The sequence below is a fragment of the Stylophora pistillata genome, chromosome 10 (genome assembly GCF_964205215.1).
Source record: "Stylophora pistillata chromosome 10, jaStyPist1.2, whole genome shotgun sequence".
Classification (NCBI taxonomy): Eukaryota; Metazoa; Cnidaria; class Anthozoa; order Scleractinia; family Pocilloporidae; genus Stylophora; species Stylophora pistillata.
The window spans coordinates 6,267,048-6,290,026 of NC_142528.1; the positions used below are offsets into that span (position 1 = coordinate 6,267,048).

Consider the following 22,979-nt stretch of genomic DNA (forward strand, 5'->3'; position numbering starts at 1 on the left):
TAAGCTGAGATTTCACTGCTGTAAACAAAATGGGGTTACCTTTCTCTTGACCACGGCGCCTAACAGTAGCGGTGAAGCTGTGATCAACTTCTTCAGCGGTCAGACAAACTCCCGACCAGGTTCTTGTGGCTCGTTTGTGGTAACGAGGGATGACAACTCGCTGTTAGCTGGAAATTGTCTCACCGAAGGAACGACCAAAAGTGGGGAGATCACAGTCCAAGTGGGAGTTGCAGGTTCTCACTGGCTATTACAGACACGAGCAGCAAGCTCCAGATGGGAACGCGACGACTACGACTCAAATAATGGGGTTTTTATGGATTATCCCCTGGCGATTTCTGGAAAGTCTATGTTCGTTATGACCTAAATAACGATAATTACCTACACTTGCTTACACGGACCTGTAAATTGATAGTAACATTTGTTCAATCGTAGTTAGCTTAGTTTAGTTAGTTTAGATGTTTAAGTATATATTGGTTATCTCGATCCTAATGCCTGAACCGCTTTAGACCAGCTATGGCTTCTTGCGGGTCCAGCCAGTTTAATATTGAAAGTTTGAAAGTGTAAATAAAAAGTGTGTGAAGTGTAAGACTAAGAAAGAAATTCGGCATAGTTAATCACTGTTTCAAAGCTTAATATTGTTAGTAATTCTTGAAACGTTTTCACATGTGCTGGCTGCTACGTCTGATAAATTGGTACGACCGCCAAATTTGTAAACACATCTGTGAGCACCATATCTCAACATGACTTTGCAAGTTTTACAAGCACTAGAAATCATCCACGCTTTGCTCTGGAGAATATTTCATGATTTTGATTATCCCCACTCTGCTGAAGGTCACATAAGAATGTCGAAACACATTATTCAGACTTTAAAATGGTATTTCTTTTACATCTACATACATTCATCATGAAATAAATTCCTCAATAACATTTGAAACTAACATACTGAATGCGTATCGGGTTGAGTTATGACCATTCCTGCCCTCGGGCCGCTGATAGAAATGCATTCGGGTAAGAGTAAGAAACCCGTGATTTATCATCACGGGTTTATTACGAATCAACTTAACGGCCTGCTCCCGGTTGGCTTGTTAGCTCAATTGGTAAAGCGCTGCACTAGTATCGCAGAGGTCAGTGGTTCAAATCCCGTACAGGCCTAATTTTTTTCAGGTCTGATTTTTGCTATTGCATAAATAGCGCTCTCTACTGCGAGGATCGTGCATCGTAGGATAACATTTTCTTTTATCTAGAGCGCCAAAATGCTTAAATCATTAGGCACGTGATGTGACACTGTTATATAAGCGTAACAACGTACGTACATACGATCGGACGTGCGGGTCGTCATGACTCAATTTTCTCGGGTCGATGGGTGATCAAATTTTTCAGTTCTTCATTGAGATGTTGGGAAGAGCAGTTCCACTTACAGCCGTGTTGTTTTTCGTTCATAAGGGACAAGTCGTTATACATCTGAGGAAAGGGGAGACTCAGTGGTTTTGGGGCAATCACATGGTTTTCAGGGGGAACGGAGGGGGGAACAGTCGTTGCTAACTGAGTTTAAAAGGGGGGGGATTATAGAAAAATTGACAGCCAATGAGGGAATAATAGGAATAATACAAAACTTACGGGTGGGGAGGATCAGGTAAATTCATTGTGACACAACAAACATTTTGCAACCGCCCCCCCCCCTCCACTTAGGAGATAAACTTTGACTCGTCCCTTGCATCACATTGTTTCCTCTGTGAATGTGGTGGCCATGTCAGATGCAGTGAAACGGGAGGATCTGGGAAGGAGATTATGAGCGCGTATCCTATTTTTACCCAAAGTCCAGGAAGGAAGGGGTCACTTCTATATATTCCTATTTAAATTCATGACTCATACACAAGAGTGGCTGTGCAGCTCGAACTTGGAGCCCGAGTATTTAATGCCGTCCGACAAAGTTACACAGAGTAGTAAACAACTAATCATCACCTCTTGGGCTAATTCGTTTATTGTGCCGCCGCCTGATACGAAAACCCAAAAACCCAACGGGAAAAATGGGAACGTATTCCCTATCCAAATGCAGGCGTACCGACCTCTGGGGGGTTAGATGTAAAACAGCTTATTTACATGCAAGATAAAATTTGACATAAAACCAGGAAAGTTCGAGAGCTGAGATGAATACATTACAAATGTCAAACCTTAAATACACCATACAACGAAAGCCTCAATTAACGCCATAGCGGCCCACGTGCTAACATACCAATAGGAAAATATTTACATTCTTTGTCACTGCCACTTACAGTTCAGTTCCACCGAAGGTAAATACATTTTCACGATGAGCAGCTTGTGTTTTTTTTACAATGTCTACAAGAGCTGAAGTTCTTTCAATCATCTTTTTGAATGAAAAAGGAAAACAAACCCATTATTTTTTAAAGTGAAGATAAAAACATACCGTCTAGGCGCATTGAAAGTTCTGAATTGAGATATAAATTATAGATTTTGTTTCTACAATTAACTCAAATCTAATAAAAAGCACTGTGCTCTTCCAAATGTATTTCAATGATATAAATATAGTTTATATATCGGGTGAAAATGTTAACATCGGATTAGAAGGACAGTTGGACAGCTTTTTTATCCGATGGCTGTTGTAAGGGTGACCCAGTTTGCCATTGTGACACTGCACATCCTTTTGGGAATCGTGGTTGTCCTGGCCAATAGAGAATTCTGTGGAGTTGATTTATTGGAAATGAAATTTGGTAAGTAATTCCTTAAAGCTGTAAACGCATCACTTGATTCCCGTGCCTTACCTTTTCCATATATGTACATAACTGATTTGGGTTTTGTGTCTCTTGCCTTTCAGATCATGCTTTAATCGGTCACGTCATGCTCACGGTTTTTGCCGTGGACGAGTTTGATTGTCATTTCAAATGCATAAGCAAGAGTTGTATGTCGTTTAACGTTCATCCCAGTGACAGCGATGGAGACCGATTTTGTGAACTGAACAACAAAACACGACAGATGAAACCAAGTGATTTCAAACAGAAGAGAGGATCGACATACTATGGCCCTGTTCAAGTCGGTACAAATTGTATCAACTGATGCTTTTATTAACTCTCCGGGAACGACCAGTATGATGTAAATGATGAAAAAAAGTTAAAAATGTACTTCTATCGCTGCGCAAAGTTTCTAGAATACAGGACAAAAACACATCGGGGGGTCAAGAAAGACGAGCAATGTTTTTCCAAACGAGCTCTTGTTACTTCTTCGGCATTTTTTTCTCTTCATGAGAACATCTATCCCTTTTGTTCACGTTTTGAGGTTTTCACGTGGTACATAATCTCTGTATGTCTTAAACTGATGAGAATTTAAAAGGCTATTACGTAGGCATTATAATAGGGGGCTGTGTTGCCTTTTAGGACTTTGCACCTTGCGTGTGGAATATGTGAGAAAAGGCAGGCTGTTTACGAGGAAATGACACGCGATGGAGTAGTATAGGGCTAATTTGATTGGTAGAAAATGTTAAAACACGTGAAAGTTGCGTGGGAAATTTACTAACAATAGCATTTATTTTCATTGCAACACTTTGCGACACCCTCATACCCCACTCATTGAGAGAAGAGACAATACCCTGACGCTCTGATTGGTGCAAACATTCTCTTAATTCAGTTGTTTGATTGTTACGAGACACCCCGATGCGGCGATCCGCTTGACGCGAGATGCATACCCAAATGCGACGATCTGATTGGTGCGACCAACATACCACTCGATACGCTAACATATAGTTAATTCTATTTTTCGTAAAGATAAATTATTCAAAAAGGCTTTCATGATAAAAACAAAACAAAACAATTCTGAACGACAAGAACATGTATTATAAAAGTAATGCTATATCTGGGTGGTCAAGGTTGAAATTTTATAGGAGAACCGCTCGAAATTTTAAACAATACGATACACAAACAATGTCGATCGAAGAACAGGAAGCGATTTAAAGGACTATTCGGATGTATTTATTTTGTTAGGTCTCCTGCACGGATTTTTCCAATAAAAGGAATGGTAAGTGTCATCTATAATACATAAGAACACAATATCGAATACCTGGATGGCCAAGTAATTATAGCAAACTTTGTCGACAAGCCGTCGCAAAAATAATTACCTAATTTCCATCCGCATAATAATTAGTGAGAGCGAAATTTGGCCAACTACGCGACTCCCAAAGCTTTCCCAAGAAATATGACAAATGCGACTCCTTGTGATATAAATAAGTCGCATTGTGAGTTCTGTCAACTTCCATTGCTGCCTCGTGGTAAAAAAAAAAAAAAGAAAGGAATTTAAACTGTTGGAATAACGCCATCAAAAATGAATTATACTATAAACCTCAAACTGTTCTGTTTCGATTCCTCGGTAGTTTGCCAATTTGCTCTGAGCTTACATTTTGTTTCCACTATTTCAATGGCTTGACAAAAAAAAAAGATTTTTTTTTTATCAGTGAGGAATACCCTATGTAGCGGTGATTCAAATGTCATGATAGGCTGTCAATCTCTTGAGCAGTACTAGTGATACCGGTGCGTGAAAATAATGAGGCACGTTAAGGTGACATAGCATTTCCCTCTGTAGCTGGCAGAGGTTTATATAAGGATTTGCCTGGCCATTCATGTAAGGACATCCGGGACTCAGGTTTCTTTCAAAAAGACGGGGAGTACTGGATCGACCCTGAGAAAAACGGAAAGCCTTTAAAGGTCTACTGTGACATGACAACTGATGGAGGTAAGGTATGGATAAAAAATGTAGGATAAATATAAAACTCTTAGGAGAAAGTTGTTCCTATGTTTTTCAGATAATACTCCTAAACACTGTATCGCATGAATGCTTTGTGTATCAACCCAATATTTGAAGGGTGGTGCTGTATCGGTGGGGGATATTTATAACAAAATTTTGTTTTATCTACTGAGTTGATAGGGTGCGTTGGCCGCTGCAGAGGGATTCTAAAGCTGACTTTTCGAGCGTTGTTTTATCAACTCATTTAATAAAAGAAATTGGCTCTATTGTTACTTTGATTTGCTGCAAGATATTTTTAACCAGAAATGTGTTTATCAGGAGGTTGGCTACTTGTTTCCAACGTTGTCGTGGACGATCCTTCCTCTCGAGAGCTTTGGCCTGAGTCATCATACCGCGAAATCGACAACTGCCACAGCAACAAAACGTTGTTCATCACAAAAGATGCCATGAAAGAACTAAGAGCACACGTGTCTTTCACTCAACTGAGATTCCATTGTAGGAAACAATGAGGACGTACAATCCACGTTATCACGGTTGCTAACAGCTCTGGGGAAGCTGTAGTCCAGTACTTCAGCGGTCAAACAGATGTCCAACCCTTGGCGTGTGGTTCGTTTCATAGAATGAAAGATGATAACTCCAGATTAGCTGGAATGTGTGGTCAATGGAAAAGTAGGAGGTGGGGATCATCGAACGTTCCACTGGAACGATTAAACGATCATTCCCTTCATGTAGGAGGTAAATATCACTGGTCGTTAACAGATGGGAGTTCAAGATGGGAGTGTGACGACATCACAAGTCTGGTGAAGAATTTTTTGAATTATCGTCTGGCGATTTCTGGAAAGTCTATGTACGCTAAGAGCGACAAGCAGCTATAACTGTTTTCATAGTCCTGATAGCCTTAAGCTGCTGGCTAAGAAGTTATGCAATGTTAAATATTCTCTAGAAGTTACTTGCAGTAGACTAAAATTCATAGATAATTAGAAGAAAATCATCTTGCACTTTTCTTTGCAAGAAATACAAATTAGCTCATGATCATTAGCTTGCCAGTGTTGGATACGAAGAAGGAACCTTTTTGATAGTGTAGTCTGATCGTCTGGGTGAGCCCGTAGTCCTGGAAGGGACAGTCACTATTACCGTTAACAGTTCTTCTCAGGACTACACACACCCGGGCGATCAGTTACGCGATAAATGTTAACCCCGGATTCAAACCATTTACTGTTAAGAACTACTGTTTTTTATGATTACAAATTCTGTTGAAAGTCGTAGTCAGCTTTCGACTAAAGTCTGTACCTTTGTATGTTATCAGCACTTTATAAAACAGCAAGTCGTGAAAACGTGTGGAAATTCGTACCTACCATTCTGTGCACCATCATAAAAAAATGCTCAAAAGTCAAGTAACAAATATGCTATTCGCTACGACGAAGGGCTAACGCTCGAAACGTCAGCTTTTATAACCGTAACAAATATGCTGCCGGTAACATACTTATAAAATTCATTTGAGTTTTTGTCCCCTTTTGGTTTCAGTCAGTGTGATCACGAATCCATATTTTAGGCACAAACTAACTCTGTAGCTATAATTCTGGCCTTGCAACAAGGAAAAGGTGCATGTTGTAGCTAAAACAGTGCGGCGCGCTCAAATAAGCTAAGTGGCCTTAACACTCGGACTCCGGGCCAAGAAGTCTGCACTCAAGATATTGCCGGGTAAGTACAGCACAAATATGAGTGTTGTAGTTAACACTATCAACTTAGAAATTCTTTCTAGAACACGCATTTAGGCGGCGTTGACAAAGTTCCAAGTCATGCTTCGGCTTTTGGAACGGTGGGAAGGCTTTCCGACCGTTTTTAAGCATTTCTTTAAGCTAATCTGGCAATCTTTCTGGATATCTTGAGTCATTTTTACATGTACCCCTACAGCAATGCCTAGTTGCAACCATTTTAGAAAGTTAGAAAATAGTCTTGCTTCTGAAACGTTTCGCATACAAGTCCTTGTAAAGACTCCGAGTGTTTGTCCTAAACCAGCGGGGGGTCCAAAGATGACATACCTATTTTAAGACCTGGCGCGCAGCGCCATTGGGTAAACACCCTGGAACATCATCAGACACATCCGGCCAATCACCCATTGTAACTCTGCTTTCCTCTGGGGTTTGCTGTGGCTCAGCGTTATATAAATTCAAGCCTCTTCTTGGATAATTAGCATTTCCGTTTTCCCTATCCTTTTGGTTGTTTTGACTTTCATTTTCAACATTTTCCTTACTAGAATATTCACTTGTAAATGTGACATTCCCCAAATCCCTAACTCTTCTCTCTTTGATGGTTAGATCTGTTTCATTATCTCTTATTTTCTCTAGCCTCGAAGCTTGGTCCCGTAAGTTTTGGCTCTTCAAATGTAAGTTCTTATATCCCATATCACCCCAAAACTCTTTCATAACGCCAATATATCCTCTCATCCTTCCACTCTCATTGCAAGGAGGATTCTCTGAAGAAACAAGCTCCAGCACCTTTTTCTTGCACTCCAAAACATCTTTGTTCATTTGTTCTGTCCATTTTACTTTCAGCTTTCTCGCCTGATTTGACATGGCTGGTAGCCTCTGAACCTATTTCGATAGTTTTACCTTCCTTCTCTTGCCAGGGATAGTCAGCAGCGGATAAATAATACCCCCGTATACATTGCCTTGGTATAATATACTTTTAAAGAGGCAGTAGCGAGGATATAAAGTGAAAAGAGTTTAAATAAAGTTAAAAACATTTGCGGAGAACACGTCAACACGTCCGCACGTCAACAAGTCACTTTTGGGTAAATCATGTGACCCGACCCGCCCGGCCCCGCTCGCGCAATCCCATAGAAAACTAGAATGAAAGCTGACGTGTGCAGGGTCGGATGGGTTGACGTGAGCTGGTCCGGAAAAAGCTGTCCGCCCCTAATGCACTTACAGCTTTGTTACTGAAAAAAAAAACACAAAAACAAAATATTTTTGCTGTTTTTGCGACAAAAGGAGTGACATCAGTGAACAAAAACGAGAAAATAAGTTACGTTTTTCGATAAGCAGTGAGTTTCTTGTTATGCATCAAAAGAAAAATAAAGGAAAATCTTTTGTTATAAAAAATCTTTTTTGTGTTTTTTTCTCGCACGCGCCAGTCTATCGCCTCCTATTTATGTTAGAAAAAAAAAAGACATTTCAAATATTCCGAAACTTAGTGATCAGTGGTCATATAATAAAATGCTTATTGATTGATTCAGATCGGGTCGCATAGGAAAACATTTGGCTCTCGATCATGACACACGGACCTCGCTGCGCCCGGTCCGCAAGTCATGACCGCGAGCCAAATATATTTCCGTTCTTCCCTCTTACTCAGTCAATAAGTACAAAATTTTTTCATTGGACATAATCTGTTCCTAGAAGTTCTCAGATTTCCCCGAGCTTCCTTCTCGGAAAACTGTTCGCATCTCGGAACAGATATTCTCTGCAGCGGACAAGTTATCGAAGCATATCCTCGCGCCAAAAGGAGGCTATTGTTTATATATTTGTACTCGATTCGTTCTTTATTTTTACTCTTCTTATTGCATTTGGATAATAAGTTACGATATTTGACAATTCAGACGTGCAATTTTTCCTGACATTATCCCGACTAAAGTGTTCTAAGTACTTTCTGGACAGTGTTTATTATTCATCATTTAAACATTTGTTAGCCAGTTATGAGTAAGTTAATTCATAGGACTCAAGACTTCATTGCAAAGTTGGTATGTTGAGTTAAACTTTTCATTTGAATTTCCTTATACAACCCAAACAAACAGCAGGTAACTTCTCTTACGCTTCTTGTGAACGCAAAATACTCGTTATTGACCAAGCGTGAGGTCACGATGAGAGGATATTAACAATGTTTTCTTTTTGTGTTGTGGCCCATCTTGCCCGCTAGAGTAGCCAATCAGAATTTAACATTCGCTCCATCTCGCCCGTAGGTGATGCCAGCTATATCATAAAGAGGGAGACATCATTTCTATGGAAAGTGTGGGCTTACAGACGCATGCATTTTCATTCGTGAGATATCAACTGCGTGCCTGTTCGAGAGTAAAGAGCAGGTGGTGTTCCTTCCAACGGATGTAATATCGTAAGTAGACCTTACATATTCCTCAAAACAAAAGCCACTCTGTTGATTTGGCAAATTCGATTACCAATGATAATTATAAATGTTCAAACAGTCTTCTGTTAGTGCAGCGAACAAAAGAAATTTCCATGCAAGCTAAAGAGCAATTAAAGCGATGAATAAAAAAGAATCATGAATTGTATATCATTCGTATGTCAATTGTGTGTGTCAGTTTAATAACACGCCCTGCTTACAGAAGAAGGCAATATCAGAAAACCATTATGCAACAAGAGATCTTAGGAGCTCCACCAGGGAAAGATAAAACCGCCAATTTTAGTATAGCTGTTGTGGGGCTAACCCAGTTTGCTATTATCACCATAAACTTCCTTTTGGGAATCCTGTTTGTTCGGGCAAACACAGACTTTTGTGGAAGCGTTTTTCAAACTCGAATCGGTGAGTAAATACTTAAAAGAACAACAACAAAATGGATATTTATACTCTCCTTCTATAGATAGTAGGTATTAGAAAGTACGTCATTTTGTCTTTCAGACCATGCCTTGGTAGGTAATGTTATGCACACGACTGTCGTTGTGGATGAGTTTGAGTGTCAGATAAAGTGTATGGGAAATAACAGCTGTAAGTCGATCAATGTTCACCCCGGTAACAGTGATGGAAAACGTATCTGTGAGTTGAATAATAAAACATGGCAAATGAAGCCAGGTGATTTTAAAAAGAGGAAAAGATCTACTTACTATTGCTCTGTTCAGGTAGGTTCTAGTTTAGGCCGGGAACAATTTATATTTTGGAACTACTTTTATGTACTGATGAAAACTGAGAGTTTGATTTGCTATTGGCTCCAAAGTAGCGCATACTTCGTAAGAGAATATCAGGCAGCTAAAACTGTCTGACAAACGTTTCTCCGTGCGGGTCTTTTATACTACCTCCATCATTTTGCAATCCCGGTTTTGCGACAACCTGGGTAGAGCCTGTTTTAGTGTTGACATAAGTGCGAGGGCAACGTCAAATTTCCTTTTTTTGGAAAAAACGCATATTAAGCGTCTGAATATTGATAATGAGGAAAGAAGCTTTATTCACTCTGAACAACGATCAATCGCAGAACGGGAAGAAGAAAAGTTCACCTTTCTGTTTAATTAATCAGGCCTCCTGCATGGATGTTTCTCGCGAACAAAAACCAGCAACAAAAGGCGGCCAGTGTGATCCGGGATACAAAGGGAGAAACTGTGTAACACGTAAGTAGTGAGGCTATCCTAGAAATAATTTTACTTGAGACATTCCCAAACAAAATACATGACTATTACGAGCTACGTAGCCGGAAGTAGCTTGTCAAATGAGGACTCCTTTAAAACTCATTGCCAGACAGTTATATTCAAGTTTCCTTATAACTTGATTCTCTTTTCTCAGAGTCTTAACCTTTTAACTCCTGAGATCTGATTGTTAATTCTCCCCTCTAGCTGCTGCAAATTTTTTTTTGTAACTTAGTTAGGAGAACTTCGTGCTGGATCAAGACAACAACTTTTACCTGTTACGGTATTTCCTCAACCGCCAGAACGATACAACTCGTACGAACTCAACTACTTTATCAGCTGACGAAATAATCTTAGTACGAAGCGATACCAATAACCAATACAGTAACTATCCTCTATCCTAGAGCCCTCTATAAAAACTTTAACCTCAGTCTACTACTGCACAACTCACAGTTCAGTTCTCTTCAAAGATCCTTGTACCTTATCGATGTCCACAACACTTTTCCAACGTAGCCTTCCACACGACTGACGATTCCAGTTACAACACTAGCTCCTCTGGGCTCTTCGCAACAGCACTAACTCACTAAAAAGGTCTAACTTTAACTGATCACGACTCCTTATATACGTTTTACAAAATGTTCTAGAACATTCTAGAGATCTGTAATACTACTATATTTAGTAACATGACATCACTATTGCCTCATAGCAAAATATGCTGACTAAGGGTTCTAGAAGTTCCATAAAGAGTTCTTAATGAGTCAGCATGACTAAGCGTTCTAGAACCTTCCTCAATTCTACTTTGAGCAACTGTGTAACACCACGCTCTCTATAACATACCTGATAAGTTTGAGCATTCTCATCACCTGTTTGCTGGATCATGTATGGATATTATAGGGAGAAGTTGCAGTGTGTGAAGATTAATAACCCAACGAGACTAAGCCTCATTTCCTCTTGCAGCTACCAGAGGCTTACAACACAATAAGCCTGGTCATTCCTGCAAAGACATCCGGGAGTCAGGAAATTCCAGAGGAGACGGAGAGTACTGGATCGACCCTGAGAAGAACGGAAAGCCTTTAAAGGTCTACTGTGACATGACAACTGAAGGAGGTATAAACATACTTCAAAAAATAAAAGACAATCAACGAAAATAAACAAAATAGGGTGCCCTATGGAAAAATCGTCCCATGCGCGCTACTTTATGGTAAACTATAGGTCACTGTAAAGCTTGTAAAGTCCAGACTCCAAAAATAACACAAGTTTTGACAGTTTTTCTTTTGGTATCTCGCATTCTTTTAAGATTTTGTATGTTTGTTTCTTTCGATGATGAAACTTACATGATTTCAATAACTAACTAACAAAACATCGAAATTTCGACCAGATTTTGTTGACAGTAAGCTTAAGTTAGGTACATCTTAAAATTGAAATTGGAACAGGCATCACATCTAAAAAAACAGATTTCAATCATTTTTCCAGGCGGTTGGCTTCTTGTTTCCAACGTTGTTGTAGACGATCCGTCCTCTCGAAAGCTTTTTATCGAGTCATCATACCGCGAAATCAGCAACTGCCACAGCAACGAAACGTTGTTCATCACAAAAGATGCCCTGAAGGAACTGAGAGCACACGTGTCCTTCACTCAACTGAGATTCCACTGCAACAAACAACGAGGACGTACAATTCACGTGATCACGGCTGCTAACAGTTCTGGGGAAGCTGTAGTCCAGTACTTTAGCGGTCAAACAGATGTCCAACCCTTGGCGTGTGGTTCGTTTCATAGAATGAAAGATGATACCTCCAGATTAGCTGGAATGTGTGATCAATGGAAAAGTAGGAGGTGGGGATCATCAAAAATTCCACTGGAACGATTAAACGATCATTCCCTTTATGTAGGAGGTAAATATCACTGGTCGTTAACAGATGGGAGTTCAAGATGGGATTGTGACGACTTCAAGAACTCTGGTGAAGAATTTTTTGAATTATCGTCTGGCGATTTCTGGAAAGTCTATGTACGCTAAGAGCGATAATCAACTATAACTGTTTTCACAGTCCTGAAAAGCCTTAAGCTGCTGGCTAAGAAGTTATGCAATGTTAAATATTCTCTAGAAGTTACTTGCAGTAGACTAAAATTCATAGATAATTAGAAGAAAATCATCTTGCACTTTACTTTGCAAGAAATACAAATTAGCTCATGATCATTAGCTTGCCAGTGTTGGATACGAAGAAGGAACCTTTTTGATAGTGTAGTCTGATCGTCCGGGTGAGCACGTAGTCCTGGGAAGGTATGGTCACTATTACCGTTAACAGTTCAGGACTACACACACCCGGGCGATAAGTTACGTGATAAATGTTAACCCCGGATTCAAACCATTTACTGGCAAGAACTACTGTCTTTTATGATTACAAATTCTGTTGAAAGTCGTAGTCAGCTTTCGACTAAAGTCTGTACCTTTGTATGTTATCAGCACTTTATAAAACAGCAAGTCGTGAAAACGTGTGGAAATTCGTACCTACCATTCTGTGCACCATCATAAAAAACGCTCAAAAGTCAAGTAACAAATATGCTATTCGCTACGACAAAGGGCTAACGCTCAAAACGTCAGCTTTTATAACCGTAACAAATATGCTGCCGGTAACATACTTCAGTATGAAATTCATTTGAGTTTTTGTCCTCTTTTAGTTTCAGTCAGTGTGATCACGAATCCATATTTTGGGCACGAACTAACTCTGTAGCTATAATTCTGGCCTTGCAACAAGGAAAAGGTGCATGTTGTAGCTAAAACAGTGCGGCGCGCTCAGATAAGCTAAGTGGCCTTAACACTCGGACTCCGGGCCAAGAGGTCTCCGCTCAAGATATTTCCGGGTTAGTACAGCACAAATATCAGTATTGTAGTTAACACTATCAACTTAGAAATTCTTTCTAGAACACGCATTTACGCGGCGTTGACAAAGTTCCAAGTCATGCTTCGGCTTTGGGAACGCTAGGAAGGCTTTCCGACCGTTTTTAAGCATTTCTTTAAGCGAATGCGGCAATCTTTCTGGATATCTTGAGTCATTTTTACATGTACCCCAACAGCAATGCCTAGTTTCAACCATTTTAGAAAGTTAGAACACTTTTTGAGCGAAAATAGTCTTGCTTCTGAAACGTTTCGCATACAAGTCCTTGTAAAGACTCCGAGTGTTTGTCCTAAACCAGCGGGGGGTCCAAAGATGACAAATCTATTTTTAGACCTGGCACGCAGCGCCATTGGGTAAACACCCTGGAACATCATCAGACACATCCGGCCAATCACCCATTGTAACTCTGCTTTCCTCTGGGGTTTGCTGTGGCTCTGCGTTATGTAAATTCGAGCCTCTTGTTGGATAATTAGCATTTCCATTTTCCCTATCCTTTTGGTTGTTTTGACTTTCATTTTCAACATTTTCCTTACTAGAATATTCACTTGTAAATGTGACATTCCCCAAATCCTTGACTCTTCTCTCTTTGATGGTTAGATCTGTTTCATTATCTCTTACTTTCTCTAGCCTCGAAGCTTGGTCCCGTAAGTTTCGGCTCTTCAGATGTAAGTTCTTATATCCCATATCACCCCAAAACTCTTTCATAACGCCAATATATCCTCTCATCCTTCCACTCTCATTGCAAGGAGGATTCTCTGAAGAAACAAGCTCCAGCACCTTTTTCTTGCACTCCAAAACATCTTTGTTCATTTGTTCTGTTCATTTTACTTTCAGTTTTCTCGCCTGATTTGACATGGCTGGTAGCCTCTGAACCTATTTCGATAGTTTTACCTTCCTTCTCTTGCCAGGAATAGTCAGCAGCGGATAAATAATACCCCCGTATACATTTCCTTGGTATAATATACTTTTAAAGAGGCAGTAGCGAGGATATAAAGTGAAAAGAGTTTAAATAAAGTTAAAAACATTTGCGGAAAACACGTCAACACGTCCGCACGTCAACAAGTCACTTTTGGGTAAATCATGTGACCCGACCCGCCCGGCCCCGCTCGCGCAATCCCATAGAAAACTAGAATGAAAGCTGACGTGTGCAGGGTCGGATGGGTTGACGTGAGCTGGTCCGGAAAAAGCTGTCCGCCCCTAATGCACTTACAGCTTTGTTACCGAAAAGAAAAAAAAACACAAAAACAAAATATTTTTGCTGTTTTTGCGACAAAAGGAGTGACATCAGTGAACAAAAACGAGAAAATAAGTTACGTTTTTCGATAAGCAGTGAGTTTCTTGTTATGCATCAAAAGAAAAATAAAGGAAAATCTTTTGTTGTAAAAAATCTTTTTTGTGTTTTTTTCTCGCACGCGCCAGTCTATCGCCTCCTATTTATGTTAGAAAAAAAAAGACATTTCAAATATTCCGAAACTTAGTAATCAGTGGTCATATAATAAAATGCTTATTGATTGATTCAGGTCGGGTCGCATAGGAAAACATTTGGGTCTCGATCATGACACACGGACCTCGCTGCGCCCGGTCCGCAAGTCATGACCGCGAGCCAAATATATTTCCGTTCTTCCCTCTTACTCAGTCAATAAGTACAAAATTTTTTCATTGGACATAATCTGTTCCTAGAAGTTCTCAGATTTCCCCGAGCTTCCTTCTCGGAAAACTGTTCGCATCTCGGAACAGATATTCTCTGCAGCGGACAAGTTATCGAAGCATATCCTCGCGCCAAAAGGAGGCTATTGTTTATATATTTGTACTCGATTCGTTCTTTATTTTTACTCTTCTTATTGTATTTGTATAATAAGTTACGATATTTGACAATTCAGACGTGCAATTTTTCCTGACATTATCCCGACTAAAGTGTTCTAAGTACTTTCTGGACAGTGTTTATTATTCATCATTTAAACATTTGTTAGCCAGTTATGAGTAAGTTAATTCATAGGACTCAAGATTTCATTGCAAAGTTGGTATGTTGAGTTAAACTTTTCATTTGAATTTCCTTATACAACCCAAACAAACAGCAGGTAACTTCTCTTACGCTTCTTGTGAATGCAAAATACTCGTTATTGACCAAGCGTGAGGTCACGATGAGAGGATATTAACAATGTTTTCTTTTTGTGTTGTGGCCCATCTTGCCCGCTAGAGTAGCCAATCAGAATTTAACATTCGCTCCATCTCGCCCGTAGGTGATGCCAGCTATATCATAAAGAGGGAGACATCATTTCTATGGAAAGTGTGGGTTTACATACGCATGCATTTTCATTCGTGAGATATCAACTGCGTGCCTGTTCGAGAGTAAAGAGCAGGTGGTTTTCCTTCCAACGGATGTAATATCGCAAGTAGACCTTACATATTCCTCAAAACAAAAGCCACTCTGTTGATTTGGCAAATTCGATTACCAATGATAATTATAAATGTTCGAACAGTCTTCTGTTAGTGCAGCGAACAAAAGAAATTTCCATGCAAGCTAAAGAGTAATTAAAGCGATGAATAAAAAAGAATCATGAATTATATATCATTCGTATGTCAATTGTGTGCGTCAGTTTAATAACACGCCCTGCTTACAGAAGAAGGCAATATCAGAAAACCATTATGCAACAAGAAATCTTAGGAGCTCCACCAGGGAAAGATAAAACCGCCAATTTTAGTATAGCTGTTGTGGGGCTAACCCAGTTTGCTATTATCACCATAAACTTCCTTTTGGGAATCCTGTTTGTTCGGGCAAACACAGACTTTTGTGGAAGCGTTTTTGAAACTCGAATCGGTGAGTAAATACTTAAAAGAACAACAACAAAATGGATATTTATGCTCTCCTTCTATAGATAGTAGGTATTAGAAAGTACGTCCTTTTGTCTTTCAGACCATGCCTTGGTAGGTAATGTCATGCACACGACTGTCGTTTGAGTTTCAGATAAAGTGTATGGGAAATAACAGCTGTAAGTCGATCAATGTTCACCCCGGTAACAGTGATGGAAAACGCATCTGTGAGTTGAATAATAAAACACGGCAAATGAAGCCAGGTGATTTTAAAAAGAGGAAAAGATCTACTTACTATTGCTCTGTTCAGGTAGGTTCTAGTTTAGGCCGGGAACAATTTATATTTTGGAACTACTTTTATGTACTGATGAAAACTGAGAGTTTGATTTGCTATTGGCTCCAAAGTAGCGCATACTTCGTAAGAGAATATCAGGCAGCTAAAACTGTCTGACAAAAGTTTCTCCGTGCGGGTCTTTTAGACTACCTCCATCATTTTGCAATCCCGGTTTTGCGACAACCTGGGTAGAGCCTGTTTTAGTGTTGACATAAGTGCGAGGGCAACGTCAAATTTCCTTTTATTGGAAAAAACGCATATTACGCGTCTGAATATTGATAATGAGGAAAGAAGCTTTATTCACTCTGAACAACGATCAATCGCAGAACGGGAAGAAGAAAAGTTCACCTTTCTGTTTAATTAATCAGGCCTCCTGCTTGGATGTTTCTCGCGAACAAAAACCAGCAACAAAAGGCGGCCAGTGTGATCCGGGATACAAAGGGAGAAACTGTGTAACACGTAAGTAGTGAGGCTATCCTAGAAATAATTTTACTTGAGACATTCCCAAACAAAATACATGACTATTAAGAGCTACGTAGCCGGAAGTAGCTTGTCAAATGAGGACTCCTTTAAAACTCATTGCCAGACAGTTATATTCAAGTTTCCTTATAACTTGATTCCCTTTTCTCAGAGTCTTAACCTTTTAACTCCTGAGATCTGATTGTTAATTCTCCCCTCTAGCTGCTGCAAATTTTCCTTGAAACTTAGTTATGAGAACTTCGTGTTGGATCAAGACAACAACTTCTACCTGTTACGGTATTTCCTCAACCGTCAGAAAGATACAACTCGTACGAACTCAACTACTTTATCAGCTGACGAAATAATCTTAGTACGAAGCGATACCAATAACCAATACAATAACTATCCTCTATCCTAGAGCCCTCTATAAAAACTTTAACCTCAGTCTACTACTGCACAACTCACAGTTCAGTTCTCTTCAAAGATCCTTGTACTTTATCGATGTCCACAACACTTTTCCAACGTAGCCTTCCACACGACTGACGATTCCAGTTACAACACTAGCTCCTCTGGGCTCTTCGCAACAGCACTAACTCACTAAAAAGGTCTAACTTTAACTGATCACGACTCCTTATATACGTATTACAAAATGTTCTAGAACATTCTAGAGATCTGTAATACTACTATATTTAGTAACATGACATCACTATTGCCTCATAGCAAAATGTGCTGACTAAGGGTTCTAGAAGTTCCATAAAGAGTTCTTAATGAGTCAGCATGACTAAGCGTTCTAGAACCTTCCTCAATTCTACTTTTAGCAACTGTGTAATACCACGCTCTCTATAACGTACCTGATAAGTTTGAGCATTCTCATCACCTGTTTGCTGGATCATGTATGGATATTATAGGGAGAAGTTGCAGTGTGTGAAGATTAATAACCCAACGAGACTAAGCCTCATTTCCTCTTGCAGCTACCAGAGGCTTACAACGCAATAAGCCTGGTCATTCCTGCAAAGACATCCGGGACTCAGGAAATTCCAGAGGAGACGGAGAGTACTGGATCGACCCTGAGAAGAACGGAAAGCCTTTAAAGGTCTACTGTGACATGACAACTGAAGGAGGTATAAACATACTTCAAAAAATAAAAGACAATCAACGAAAATAAACAAAATAGGGTGCCCTACGGAAAAATCGTCCCGTGCGCGCTACTTTATGGAAAACTATAGGTCACTGTAAAGCTTATAAAGTCCAGACTCCAAAAATAACACAAGTTTTGACAGTTTTTGTTTTGGTATCTCGCATTCTTTTAAGACTTTGTATGTTTGTTTCTTTCGATGATGAAACTTACATGATTTCTATAACTAACTAACAAAACATCGAAATTTCGACCAGATTTTGTTGACAGTAAGCTTAAGTTAGGTATATCTTAAAATTGAAATTGGAACAGGCATCACATCTAAAAAAAACAGATTTCAATCATTTTTCCAGGCGGTTGGCTTCTTGTTTCCAACGTTGTCGTGGACGATCCGTCCTCTCGAGAACTTTGGATTGAGTCATCATACCGCGAAATCAGCAACTGCCACAGCAACAAAACGTTGTTCATCACAAAAGATGCCATGAAAGAACTGAGAGCACACGTGTCCTTCACTCAACTGAGATTCCACTGCAGTAAACAACAAGGACGTACAATTCACCTGACCACGGCCGCTAACAGCACTGGGGAAGCTGTAGTCCAGTACTTCAGTGGTCAAACAGATGCCTTACCCTTAGCGTGCGGTTCGTTTGATAGAATGAAAGATGATGACTCCAAAATAGCTGGAATGTGCGACCAATGGAAACGTAAGAAGTGGGGATCACCAGCCGTTGCACAGGAAAGATTAAGTGATCATTCTTTTCAAGTAGGAGGACATTATCACTGGTCTTTGGTACCTGGAAGTTTAAGATGGGAGTGTGACGACTTCAGGAAGTCTGGTGCAGAGTTTTTTGAATTATCGTCTAGTGATTTCTGGAAAGTCTATGTACGCTAAGAGCGACAATCAACTATAACTGTTTTCAAAGCCTTAAGCTGCTGGCTAAGAAGTTATGCAATGTTAAATATTCTCTAGAATTTACTTTCAGTAGACTAAAATTCATAGATAATTAGAAGAAAATCATCTTGCACTTTTCTTTGCAAGAAATACAAATTAGCTCATGATCATTAGCTTGCCAGTGTTGGATACGAAGAAGGAACCTTTTTGATAGTGTAGTCTGATCGTCCGGGTGAGCTCAGAGTCCTGGAAGGGACAGTCACTATTACCGTTGACAGTTCTTCACAGGACTCCACACACCCGGGCGATCAGTTACGCGATAAATGTTAACCCCGGATTCAAATCATTTACTGTTAAGAACTATTGTTTTTTATGATTACAAATTCTGTTGAAAGTCGTAGTCAGCTTTCGACTAAAGTCTGTACCTTTGTATGTTATCAGCACTTTATAAAACAGCAAGTCGTAAAAACGTGTGGAAATTCGTACCTACCATTCTGTGCACCATCATAAAAAAAACGCTCAAAAGTCAAGTAACAAATATGCTATTCGCTACGACGAAGGGCTAACGCTCGAAACGTCAGCTTTTATAACCGTAACAAATATGCTGCCGGTAACATACTTATAAAATTCATTTGAGTTTTTGTCCTCTTTTAGTTTCAGTCAGTATGATCACGAATCCAAATTTTGGGCACAAACTAACTCTGTAGCTATAATTCTGGCCTTGCAACAAGGAAAAGGTGCATGTTGTAGCTAAAACAGTGCGGCGCGCTTAGATAATCTAAGTGGCCTTAACACTCGGACTCCGGGCCAAGAAGTCTGCACATTGCAGGGTTAGTATGCCATCAATGGCCCAGTATAGTGGGTCATCATTGGCCTAGTATAGTGTGCTATCATTGACCCAGTATAGCTGGCCATCACTGGCCACGTATAGTGGGCCATCAGTTTTATGGAAATTGGTTGCCTCTGACTGTTGTTATTTCTGAAAACAGACGTTTCGGCTAATGCTTAAGCCTTCATCAGTGATATAAAAAACGAAGATCGTTATCATACGCTATTTAAAGTTAAAACTTGACGCGAAGCTTGCGCGCGTAACTATGCATTTGATGCTCGTGCGAGGTCTTTATAGGCCTCTGGAAGTACGATGTGATCGTTCTCAGCATTCGGATCCAAAGTAGAGTGCTAGGCTTCAAGGAAAAGTCTCTCGTGGCAATTGGATTCGAAACCAATGACCCTGACGTTTGTAAAATCCATGTTATGGTCGAAATGGTGGACATGGCTTGCGACTTTGGAGTTTAAGTGAAAACCTGCAACTGCCTTTTTGTGCTCCGAAATTCTTGTCTTTAATGACCTTTCTGTTTGGCCATAGTACTTAAAATTACACTGTGTGAAATTGATTTTGTACGCCAAGCCTGACTTCTGGCGGTCAGGTTCGTCTCGCTCCTTGGGGCGTGGAAAAAGGCTGTTGATTGTTTGTTGTGGTTTGTAGGCTACTTTGACCTTTTTTTATTTCAATATGCGACTTATTTTCTCGGAAACACCCTGTACATACGACAGCACTACAAAGCCATTTAAGTTGTTCTGGGCGGGTCGTTTAATTAACACTCTCTCACAGTTTAGTATAAAAGTCATGGGATTATTGTTATCTCGCAGAACGGCCTTTACTCGTTGTATTTCTTCCCGTCTGCCTTTATCGGTTGATGGAATGTTGTTTGCTCTTTTCAGTAAGGTGTTAACAACGGATCTTTTATGGCACATACGATGACAGGAAAACAAATCGGGATAACGGTCGGTATGTGTCGGTTTTCTGTAAACATCCACATGAATTTTTCTGCCGCGTCTACTTGTTATGGTGTCTAAAAAAGGCAAGCCTTGTCCGTTGGTGTTTTCTATTTCTAAAGTAAACTGTATGTTCGGGTTAATCAATTGTTTGTGGAATTTGTCGACTTGGTCCTTTTTTATACAAGAATGACTATCGTCAACATACCTAAACCACCATTTGGGAGGATACGGGAACGTGGAGATTGCCGTTTCCTCAATTTTTTTTCCATAACCAGGTCGGCCAAAACAGGACTAATGGGAAAACCCATGGCACAACCAAAAATCTGTTTGTAGTGGTCGCCATCATGTTTCAAATAATTGTGGTTGAGGACAAAATGTGAAAGTCTCAAAATGTTGTCAACAGAAAGATTGGTACGTTCTGCTAGATTCTGGTCTCGTTGTAGTCTCTCTTTGGTTATTGTGAGCGCTAAGTCCACAGGTATGGAGGTGAACAGGGATTTCACATCGAAGGAGACCATGACTTCATCGTTGGAGATGGAAAGCTGTTTTATTTGTTGCGTGAAAACGGAACTGTTTTCGACTGTGAGGCCATTCTTTCTCAGAGGCGACAGGACTGAAACTAGATATTTGGAGACCGCATAAGTCGGGCTTCCGATATTGCTAGTGATGGGTCGCAGGTTGAAGGGTGAGACAGTGAAGATCCTACCAGCCGATAAAGGAAGATCCATAGTTGTGATGCATAGTGATGACTACAAAGAGAAAGTAGCCATTTTATTAAACGACACAAAAACGTACCTGAAATTAATGGATAAGAGACTGAACCCCACAACAAGTGTTGAAAAAGATCTTAACAAACTCCTACTTACAGTATCGGAAGCCCCACTTATGCGGTCTCCAAATATCTAGTTTCAGTCCTGTCGAGTCTGAGAAAGAATATCTTCACAGTCCAAAACAGTTCCGTTTTCACGCAACAAATAAAACTACAGCTTTCCATCTCCAGCGATGAAGTCATGGTCTCCTTCGATGTGAAATCCCTGTTCGCCTCCATACCTGTGGACTTAGCCCTTACAATAGCCAAGGAGAAACTACAACGAGACCAGAATCTAGCAGAACGTACCAATCCTTCTGTTGAAAACATTTTGAGACTTTCAGATTTTGTCCTCAACCACAACTATTTGAAATATGATGGTGACCACTACAAACAGATTTTAGATTGTGCCATGGGTTCTCCATTTAGTCCTGTTTTAGCCAACCTGGTTATGGAAGAAATTGAGGAAACGGCGATCTCCTCGTTCCCGTATCCTCCCAAATGGTGGTTTAAGTATGTTGACGATAGTTGTTCTCGTATAAAAAAGGATAAAGTCGACAAATTCCACAAACATTTGAACTCAATTAACCCGAACATACAGTTTACCTTAGTATTAATAAAACACCAACAGACAAGGCTTGCCTTTTTTAGACACCATAACAAGTAGACGCAGCACAAAAATTCATGTGGATGTTTACAGAAAACCGACACCTACCGACCGTTATCCCGATTTCTTTTTCTGTTATCCTATGTGCCATAAAAGATCCGTTGTTAACACCTTACTGAAAAGATCAAACAACATTCCATCAACCAATAAAGGTAGATGGGAAGAAATACAACGAGTAAAGACCGTTCTGCGAGACAACAATTATCCCATGACTTTTATACGAAATTGTGAGAGAGTGTTATTTAAACAACTCGCCCAGAACAACTTCAATGGCTTTGTAGTGCTGTCGTATGTACAGGGTGTGAATGAGACACATAACGTATTTTGAATTCTCCATATGTGTATTGCCACATTAGCGGTTAATTTTTTTCTGGGGTAGACCATTGAGAGTTGACTCGACGAGACAAATTTACGCTACCCACCCCGAAGCGGCTACATCAGCGTTTAATTTTCTCTTGGGGTACTCCGGTGACAATTTAACTGTCGTGTGCAAATATGCACTACCTACTCTTCCAAAATAGCTAAATTGAGATGCCCAAAATTTTTTTCCGATTAGTCACGAACTTTTTCGCGTCGCTTCGGCCAAAGTCCCTCAGCGCTACAAAGAACAAAAGGACTATTGTTTACTACTTAATATGTGAAGTTGAGCCGGAAAAATAGACCATTTCTTGATACGAATAAAGTAGCCTACAAACCACAACAAACAAGCAACAGCCTTTTTCCATGCCCCAAGGAGCGAGACGAACCTGACCGCCAGAAGTCAGGCTTGGTGTACAAAATCAATTGCACACAATGTAATTTTAAGTACTATGGCCAAACAGAAAGGTCATCAAAGACCAGAATTGTGGAGCACAAAAAGGCAATTGCAGGTATTGACTTAAACTCCAAAGTCGCAAGCCATGTCCACCTTTTCGACCATAACATGGACTTTACAAACGTCAGGGTCATTGGTTTTGAATCCAATTACCACGAGAGACTTTTCCTTGAAGCCTGGCACTCTACTTTAGATCCGAATGCTGGGAACGATCACATCGTACTTCCAGAAGCCTATAAAGACCTCGCGCGAGCATCAAATACATAGTTACGCGCGCAAGCTTCGCGTCAC

General features: G+C 40.1%; 2 protein-coding genes and 3 pseudogenes across 3 annotated transcripts; 4 read left to right on the top strand and 1 right to left on the bottom strand.

The window, feature by feature from the left end:
* Nucleotides 1-2,595: 2,595 nt before the first annotated feature.
* LOC148721555 (uncharacterized) lies at nucleotides 2,596-6,517 on the top strand (annotated as a pseudogene). The gene is made up of 5 exons (XR_015992199.1): nucleotides 2,596-2,729; nucleotides 2,834-3,048; nucleotides 3,993-4,026; nucleotides 4,588-4,737; nucleotides 5,068-6,517. The product of XR_015992199.1 is annotated as an uncharacterized LOC148721555 (transcript).
* Nucleotides 6,518-11,020: 4,503 nt separating this feature from the next.
* LOC148721556 (uncharacterized) lies at nucleotides 11,021-12,680 on the top strand. Its single transcript, XM_088735120.1, has 2 exons — nucleotides 11,021-11,204; nucleotides 11,571-12,680. Exons 1-2 carry the CDS (start codon nucleotides 11,189-11,191, stop codon nucleotides 12,107-12,109), a joined length of 555 nt encoding a protein of 184 aa, XP_088591246.1. The 5' UTR covers nucleotides 11,021-11,188; the 3' UTR covers nucleotides 12,110-12,680.
* Nucleotides 12,681-15,680: 3,000 nt separating this feature from the next.
* On the top strand, nucleotides 15,681-19,346 carry LOC148721557 (uncharacterized). The gene is made up of 5 exons (XM_088735113.1): nucleotides 15,681-15,807; nucleotides 15,904-16,110; nucleotides 16,503-16,593; nucleotides 17,565-17,714; nucleotides 18,082-19,346. The coding sequence occupies exons 2-5, from the start codon at nucleotides 15,922-15,924 to the stop codon at nucleotides 18,618-18,620; spliced, it is 969 nt and encodes a 322-aa protein (XP_088591239.1). The 5' UTR covers nucleotides 15,681-15,807; nucleotides 15,904-15,921; the 3' UTR covers nucleotides 18,621-19,346.
* A 961-nt stretch (nucleotides 19,347-20,307) lies between these two features.
* On the bottom strand, nucleotides 20,308-20,917 carry LOC148721558 (uncharacterized; annotated as a pseudogene).
* Nucleotides 20,918-21,409: 492 nt separating this feature from the next.
* Nucleotides 21,410-22,024, top strand: LOC148721559 (uncharacterized; annotated as a pseudogene).
* The last annotated feature ends 955 nt before the right edge of the window (nucleotides 22,025-22,979 follow it).